This window comes from Bos mutus, chromosome 2 (genome assembly GCF_027580195.1).
Source record: "Bos mutus isolate GX-2022 chromosome 2, NWIPB_WYAK_1.1, whole genome shotgun sequence".
Taxonomy (NCBI): domain Eukaryota; kingdom Metazoa; phylum Chordata; class Mammalia; order Artiodactyla; family Bovidae; genus Bos; species Bos mutus.
In genome coordinates this window covers 5224231-5232920 of record NC_091618.1, presented here as the reverse complement: position 1 = coordinate 5232920, position 8690 = coordinate 5224231, and the positions used below count along the sequence as shown (strand labels likewise).

The 8690-nt window shown below is 60.3% G+C and overlaps 1 protein-coding gene across 1 annotated transcript in view; it reads left to right on the top strand.

Moving 5' to 3' along the window:
* Positions 1–690: 690 nt before the first annotated feature.
* The window catches only part of HSPG2 (heparan sulfate proteoglycan 2), a 109994-nt gene continuing 101994 nt past the window's right edge, over positions 691–8690 (top strand). Inside the window, 1 exon segment of the mRNA XM_070382771.1 lies at positions 691–855. Coding sequence (XP_070238872.1) covers positions 790–855 — 66 coding nt within the window. The 5' untranslated portion in view covers positions 691–789.

The following is an 8690-nucleotide window of genomic DNA, read 5'->3' as shown; positions in this document are numbered from 1 at the left end:
TTTTGAGTGGGTGAGGACTGTCAGCGCCTGAAAGTTGGGTGACGCAGGTGAGCGTGAGCAAGCGTTCACGGACAGTGGCCGAGCGCGTTAGTGCGTGAAGTTGTGAGTGTGCAGGTGACCTCAGGAGGCCACGTTGGCTCGAGCGTGTGTGACCCGTGTAGGAAGGGCGCTGGGGTGAGCGCGTGCCGTTCTGGAAGGTCCTGGAGAGCGGCCTGCGCGGAGTCACGTCTGCGGGGTGTGACGGCGAGAGCGGATGGATTTGGGGGTCCCAGAGTCGGTGGGGGCGTGCGAGAGAGGTGTGCATGTGAAGGGAGGGCGATCCGGGGCGCAGGGCGCCGGCCCTGGTCCGATCCCTGACTCCAGGCCGGGTTTGGCGGGGAGCCGCGCTGGGCTGCAGCCCGCGCGGAGTAGTTGGGGGGGCCTGGGGGCCCAGACAAAGGCCGGGTTTGGCTGCGCGGCGGGCCGGGGAGAGAGGAGCCCTGAACCCGGGGGCGGTCCGGGGCGGGGCCTCGTCTAGGGGGTGGGGCCTCGTCCAGGGGCGGGGGCTCATCCCAGGGGCGGAGCCTCGTCCCGGGGCGCGGGCCCTTGTCCCGAGGGCGGAGCCTAGTCCCGGGGGCGTGGCCTTTCCCCGGGGGGGCGGGGCGGGGCGGCCGCAGGGGCGGGGCTGTAGCGGGAGGGGCCGGGGAGGCTAGAGCCGGCCGCGCCGTCCGGAGGTCTCGGCAGGCTGGCGAGCGGGCGGCTGCGGGCGGGCGCCGAGCGAGCGATTGAGCGAGTGGAGCGGGCCGGGCCATGGGGCGGCAGGCGGCGGGCGCGCTGCTGCTGACGCTGCTGCTGCTGCACGGGCTGCTGCTCGCGGTGAGTGTGCGGGGCGGAGAGGCGGGAGGTGCCCCGGGCCCGGCTCGCCGCGCCCGCCAACTTGGCGGGGGCGCCGAGGCTGCGCGGCTGGGGACTCTGGCTCAGGACGGCGGCGCCCGCCAGGGACCCCGGGCTGGCACAGGCCACCGCCACCCTCCTCCATGGCGTTCTCCCGAAGGGCCACCCAGGGCACCCCGCGAGGGTCCGGGGGCTGGACCGGCCCTCGTGGGAGTCCAGTGGGTCTCCTGGCCACGTTGCCGAGTCTCGGAGTCGCGCTAGGCATGGCCCGGCCTTGCCGTTCCTGGAGGGGGGGGCGGGGAGGTGGGCAGGCTGAGGAACTTGGAGCAGGGTGGGAACTTGGCTGGGCGAGGACACACCTTTCTGTGCCAACTTGGAACAGGGGCACTCAGTGGTGATGGGGACTCTATCCATCCTCACGGGAACTTTTTTTTTCTTACCACGACGTCTGTCCCCTTGGGGAGCTGGTCACCAGGCAGGCGCAAGTAAAGGACCAGTCTGGACTGAACTGAGTCTTCAGCGGAATACCCACAGGCCCTGGAGTCCCACAGCTCAGGGATTTGAATCAATCTCTGCTCTTCACTGAGCAACTGTGTGACCTCCCAGCAAGCTGTTAACCTCTCTGAGACCAGCCCACATGCCTAAGGGGAACTCAGAATACAGGGCCTCAGAGAGCAGGACTGGGTGGAGTAGGTGCAGAAATGTTTGTTGCTGGGCCAGTTTGTGGTGGACAGTCAGTGGATCTGTCTCCCCAGCTTTCTTCCCAAATCTTCAAGGTGCGGGGGAGGCCTGCTCCTACAGCCCCTTCCCCTGTTCTGAGCTTGGATGGGCCCAAGCCGAGGGAGAGAGGACATTTGTCCCAGATCAGCTCTCAGGACCCAGTGAACCTGAGAAGGGCAGGGCGGGGTCATTGGGCAGGGAGCTGGTGGCAGAGGTGGTTGAGGACACATCTGGGGAGCTGGGCCTGAGTGGTGAACCCACAGAGCCAACCCAGCCTCTTTCAGGTGGTCCCTGAGCCAACCCTGTCCCCTGTTCTCAGAGCCAAGAGAGGGACTTTTCTAAGCTGGCCTGTGTTTATCCAGCGACTGACTCCCTGTCCCCACCTTGCTGGCTTCCTCTCACCTCTGCCCTCCTGAGTCACTCGTTAACCCCTACCCCAAACCTGACCCTCACCTCTCTTGCCCCACCCCACCCCCAGCACCTCTCCTCCCCAATCCCCATCTGGGCATCTTCCTTAATTTTCTGTCTCAGCCTCTCACCCACAAACATCCATCAGGGCCCATCCAGTGGCTCCCCAGTCCTGACCTGAGGTTACACCTCCCAACACTGACCTTTACTTTTCCAAAAAAGTAGGCACCAGCCTAGCACAAGGAATGTTCCTTTTCTGACCCTTGCCCAACTCTGCCCCCTGATCAGCGGTTCTACTGTGACAGGAGTGGGGATGGCGGGGGGTGGGGGCGGGGAGGAGCTGTTTGCTGTGAGGGGGAGGAATTTCCACAGAAATTCACGGATTGCAGTCACTTGTTCATTCACCACGTCTTCTTTAAGCATTTAAACATTGAAGCGTCTTCTTTAAATATTCCATTACAGAGAGCGGGAGTTCAGGGTTCATTCATTCTGTAGATTCTCGCTAAGCACCTCCTGTGCACCAGCACACCGTAAACTGGGAGTTTATGGGTGAGCAGAACCAGGCGCTCTCTGCACCTCCCCAGAACCGAGACGGGTGCACAGGCAGCTGTCTGATCCTGTGAGATTACAGTCTCCTCTGCAGCCACATGGAAATCTTCACGGTCCCACCCAAGGCTGGGGGTCGAAGGACTTCAAAGAGCTTGGTCTCTGGAGTCTTATGATGGACTCAAGTTTGAATCTCACCTCTGCCACTTCCTAGCTGTGTGATCTGGGACAAGTTCTTCTCTCTGAGCCTCAGTGTCCACATCTGTTAAATGGGGGCAAGAAGTCTGTTGTAAGTGTAAAGCAACGGCAGGCTCCTAGCCTTGTGCTCTAGGCAGCCTTGGGCTTCTCCTTGTCTCCTGCCCTTTATCTCTCCTGGCGCCTTTCAGCTCTTGTCTGCACGCCCATAGTGAGTGGGTGAGGGTAGGACAGGGGGAGGGGGAGGTGGTCCTTAAGGAGCTCAGGACCTCACTGGGGGCAGGAGACAGAGGAAGCAGTGGTCTGTGATTAAGCGTGGGAGTAATTTCAGTTCAGAGCAGTGGGGGAGGCTTGCTGGGGGAGGGGGCCAGGCCCCGGTGACTCAGGGCCTGCCTTGGCCTGCTGACCCCCTTCCTTCCTCCTGGGGCCTTAGCCCTTCCTTTCGTGGGGCCAGCCCTGCCAAGAGACAGGATTCTTGAGGGTGATTGTGGTGTTTTCCAGCACTCAGGAGGGAAGTCTCTGAGATACCTGTTTCCTGCCTCCGCTGGGTTGGAGGAACCTCCCCCGCCCTCAGGGCCCGAGTTACCTCAACCCTCCCCTTGACAAAACCGGCTGCCCTGTCCTCCCCCACTTGCTCCAGGTCTGCCACCAGGAGGGGCTTGTGAGTGTGCCCTGGAGTTTTCCAGAGCACGTCTGTCCGCAGAGGGAGGTGGAGGCTGGTGTGGCAGAGATGTATGCCCCCCCACCTCACACGTCCCAGGCCGAGCTCCTGGTGTCTGGGGCGTCCTGGCCCCCAGCTGGCTCAGCCTGGGCCTGTTCGCAAGCTGAGCGCAGGCAAGTTGGGATCTGCGGGCCTGAGGCTGGCCCGGGAGATGGATGGAAAGAAGGTGGCAGGAGGTAACTGGGTTTAGGGTTTGCAGCAGTGGGGAGGGTGGTCTGGGGGTTATTACCAGGCCAGATGAAATCACACAGATATTGTTCACGTTTGTCCATGCCCTCTGTCATCCGCCAGGCATGAAGTTCCTCAACAGATCATCGCATGTTGTCCCCTCAATCAGGACCTCCCTACACTCCCCACATTGCTCACGTCAGAACCCAGCCCCTGACTTAATCTGGCCCCCACAGCCCTTCAGATCTAGCCCCCACCTGCACCCCTCGCCACTGCCTCTCGACTCTCTCCTTCTGCCCGCTTCGCCCTTGCTCGCTCCCTCCAACCACACCAGTCTCTGTTTCTGGACCGTTCCAGACACACTCCCACCTTAGGGCGTTTGCATCTGCCGTTCCTTCTGCCTAGAATGCTTGTCCTGCGGATATCTGTGTGACCCTGTGCCTCGCGTCTCTCCAGTCCCCGACTACCCTGCCCACTTCCTCAGCTCTGTTTCTCCTTGTCGCTCTCCGATATGTATTTGTTTACCCGTTTACCTTCCCCGCTCCCCCTGGGTTAATCTTCAAAGGAGCAGAGCCTTCTGTGCTTTTGTTCACTGCTGCTGTATCCTTAACGCCTGGCTGGAGGTAAATACGCAGTAAATACATCTGTTGGATGAGTTAAGCTGGAGCCACTAGTACAGCCCCCATTTTCCAAGCAGAGAAGATTGAGGCAGAGAGAGAGATTGTGTAACTTGCTCCGCCACGGACACACTCTGCTCGGTGGCCCCACGAGCCAGGCTCTGAAACAACATGCGCTGCCTGCGTCCTTGCTCGCTTGGAGCAGGCAGGCAGGCAGTAGGTATTAATAAAACTGCCATCACTGAGGTTGATAAAAGGACTCAGGTCCTGGGTGGTGCGGGGGCTTCCTCGGGCAAGGAAGAACGGGGTCTGGCTTGCGGACAGAGGCACTCAGGATGGATGTGCCGGAGTGTCCCCGGGGCCTCCTGGGGACACCTGTCCTGGTGGGAGCGAGAAAGACTTCACTCTAGGACAGTCATTTGTGGGCTTACCTGTGTGTTCGTAGGTTTGTTAATTAATTTCCCCACCAGTAGTCCCTGAGACCCTACAGTTGAATTAAGCCCAAGGCCTTAAGGCCTCAAGTGGGCCAGGCTGGGCCCTTCTCTGTGTGGAAAGTGAGGGGGAGAATGGCTCAGTGCCCTGCGTGGAGCCCTCACTGGGTTACGCTAGGTGTTCCCCGGGAGGCTGAAGGTGTTGGGTGAGCCTGCAGAGGCCTCAGGGCTGCCTGGCCTTGGGAGGGGAGGGAGGGTGAGGGGCCGCCCAAGATGTGGAAAGATCTGGAGCGATGATTCAGAAGCCACTTGGAGGCCAGGCATGTGGGTTCTGGACCCTCAGACCAGTGGGGGCATGTGGGAAGAACTGACTCCCAGCGCTGGCCGGTTGCCCCCCACCCCAGCCCACTCGCAGCCGTGAGAGCTCAAGCTGGAGGCGGAGGGGCGAACGTGTCCTCGTCCCCTAGCAGCCTCCCAGGGGTCTGCGAAGCCCACCTCCCTTGCTTGCGGAACCCACCACTTTTGCTCCCGGGGCCCGCCCTGGCCTTCCCCTCATCTCCCTCCTGCCAGGAAGCAGGAGGTTGGGCTGAGGGTCCCGGCCCTGCTGGAATGTTGCCCTAAGCCCGGTCGTGGCCCCTGCGGCCCCCTCCTGCTCCTAGGGCCTGGCTGGGGCTTGCTGGCCGCCCCAGCGCCCAGAGCTGGCTGACTGAAACCCAGAAGAATGTGTGGAACTCACTTCGCGGGGAGCCGCCAGCTTTGCTGCCCAGCCTGGTGGCGTCAGGTCCATGTCAATAGTGGCCTTGAGCAGGGAGTGGCTCATGGCTGCTAGGGGTGGCTGGGCCAGGGGCACCGTCATGAAAGTCCTGGGAACAAGGCAGCTCTTTGAGGCCAGGCCGTGTGGGGCCTTCAAGTCGCAGCCGCCCCTAGGACCCACCCTCCCCTCCTTTCCCTGATGCCCACCTGTGCCAGAGCTGCAGGGATCCCTAGATCACCCCGGGTTGGGGGACCCGTGACATCATGAGAGGTCTTGAGGACCAGCTCCTGGCCATCTGCTGGAGCCCTGTCCCTCAGCCACGGGGGAGGGCACCCCGTTTCTCTGTTGCACTGGATTTTCGGGGGTGTCTGGCACACAGAGTCTGGCAGTCTATGTTGATGAATGAATGGACACTGATGTATGCAATTCAGTATTCTGTAACCTGACATCCCTAAGTGTTAGACTCAAAATTCATCGCACAAATACCTATTGAGCATCTTCTAAGTACCTGACCAGGGTACCTGCCGAGGTTGCAGCAAAGAACAAGAGTCCGGTTCTCTCCCCTTGAGTAACTTGCATTGTAGCGAATGCAGGGAGACAGACAATAACTATATATGGCAGGTGGAGATGTGTTTGGAAGAGAGAATACAGTAGGGAAGAGGACAGAGAGTGATCTGCAGATGAGGCTGTGATTCCGAAGGGATCTAGAGGAAGGTGGGGGAGTGGTGGTCACAGAGGCCCGGAGGTGTGCTGGATGTATCTGCACAAAACGCTGAGGAACTTCCCAGGTGACGCCTGCCAGCTCAGGAGATACAAGAAACACAGGTTCGATCCCTGGGTCAGGAAGAGTCCTTGGAGGCAGGCATGGCAACCCACTCCAGTATTCTTGCCTGGAGAATGCCGTGGACAGAGGAGCCTGGAGGGCTACAGTCCATAGGGTTGCAAAGAGTTGGCCACGACTGCAGCGACTTTGCACGCACGCACGTGGCGGGAGCAGCATGAGTGAGGGTTGGTAGGCAGGTCAGCCACCAGAAGGGCTCCGGGTTTGCTTCGGGGTGAGAGGAGGCATCCCTCTGGTTGCTATGTGAAGCCAGCGTTGGGCATCAAGGTCAAAAGCAGGGAGGCCCAGCCCTTCAGTGATGCCTTTCGGCGATGGGAGCTTGTACCAGGGAGGTGGGAAGAAGGGGTTGAATCCTGAGTGTATTTTGAAAATAGGATTGACAGGATTTGCCGATGGACTGGGCTTGGGGGGGTGGGGAGGGGACAGAAAGAGAGGCCTTGGATGTCTCCGTAAGTTTTGGCTTGAGCATCGGAAAGATGCAGCTGCCACTAACCGAGGTGGGAGGACTCCCTCAGGAGCAGGCTTGGGAGGAGGATGGAGACCAGCAGGAGATGGAGGGGACCATGGGGGTGGGGACAGTGTTGGACTTGCAGCTAGGGCATCTCCCTGCCCCCGCTCCCAGTTGGACACTTTGCACTGGCCTGTAGGGACAGGGGTGGGGTTCTTGCTGAACGAAGCTACAGACACTGATCCTTGGGAACCCCCCAGCCTAAGTTCAGAGCTTGTATATTTATGTGTTTAGTGAGAATTCACGGTCTTCCCCGCCTGGAATGGAAGTGCCATGAGGGCGGACACTCAGTTTTGCTCACTGCAGCTTGCCTGGTGTTAGGCTGCTGGACGATAGTAGGTGAACGCTTATCAAGTGAATGAATGAATGGCCTTGAAGAAGCCAGCAGGCCAAGAAGACTCAAGCTTCTTAATAGACTTGGGAAGGGGCTGCTCCTGGTCCCTGGACGCAGGAAGACTCTTCTTCCTAGCTGCCGCTCTCAGCTGAGACTTGAAACGTGTAGACAAGCCAGAGCGCCCACCTGGCCATCCTCCCTTGTCTGTGCTCTTGCTGGACTCAGAGCCCCTTTCTCTGGGCAACGTGGTCAAGGGAAATGTGTGGGCTCAGGGCGTCCTGCCTTTGAGTCTTGGCTCACCCCTACCTGGCTGTGTGACCTCGGGCAGGCTCCTTCATCTCTCTGAGCCTCAGGCCTGGCTGTGTGACCTCGGGCAGGTTCCTTCATCTCTCTGAGCCTCAGGTCAGAAATAGGGATCATGATGTCTGCTTCCCAGGTGCTTATGAGACCAAGCAGATGCCTACCTGGAACGCGCGAGTGTTTGACAGTTGGTGGCTGTTTTATTAGCCCAGTTCCTGCTGAGGGCACAGCCGGAGTGCTATTTGACTCGAGGTACCCAGTGCCAAGCCTGACACACCTCCTCCTGATCACAGCTACTGCCATCTCCTGACCCAGGGCCTGCTCTGGGCTTGTTGAATGAATGACCAGGCTAAGGGATCATCCCTGCTCCCTCTGCCTGTCCTTCTCAGTCCCTGAGCCCCGGATGTAGCTGCATCTGATCGGTCACCGGCCCCCCCTTCCCCCACTGAGGCTGCAGCTGCAGGACAGAGTTCACCCTGATTGCTCCTTCCTGGAGGGGAGAAGGAGCGGGGCACGCCCCAGGGTGTGGCCTGGGAAAGGCTGGAGCCTGTGGACGCCTTGTCCCCTTCACAGATGTGTGCAGTTGGTGGGCTCTGAGCGTCAGGAGGTGTGGCCAAGTGGCTCCCATGGGTGCAGAAAGGATGTTCCTGCATCTTAATGGGAATGGTGGAGGGGGGGCTCCCTGGGACTCCATCTCCCACCCCCCACCCCACCCCCGCCCAGACCCACTGGAGGGGGCAGGACCTTGTCCAGGGAGCCCTGGGGAATCCTATAGCAGGTCTGTTGCCAGGGTGGTTGGGGTTGCACAACTTTAAATCTGGCTCCCCTGGACTCTCAGAAACAGTAGGACTAAAGAGAAGCTCTCCCCACCTCCCTGAGCCTTTAGCCTCGGGCTACTGGGTAGAGACCTGCCCCTTCTACACTGGAGGGGGTTGGGGGGGGCACATCCAGGTGTTTCATTTTTTACCATTGGCATCTTTTCCCCATTCCAGGCTGTGGGGGTGGGGAGACAGGCTGGGGCTGAGCAGGGGGCGGGGGGACTTGAGAGGCGGCCTAAGATGACCCCACAGATGCTCTCCTGGGGTGGGGCTGGGAATTCCCAGCTGCCTCTGGCCCCTTCCCAGCCCACCTCCGAGTGCCTGCCCCCACTTCTCTGTCCCCCCGCCTCCCCAAACTCACCCCCAAAGAGCCAGCCTTGCCTCCCTGCCCCCGCTCCACTGCCCCAGGTCTTGGCTTCCCCTCCTCACCCCAGCTGACTCATCCATCTCCTTGTT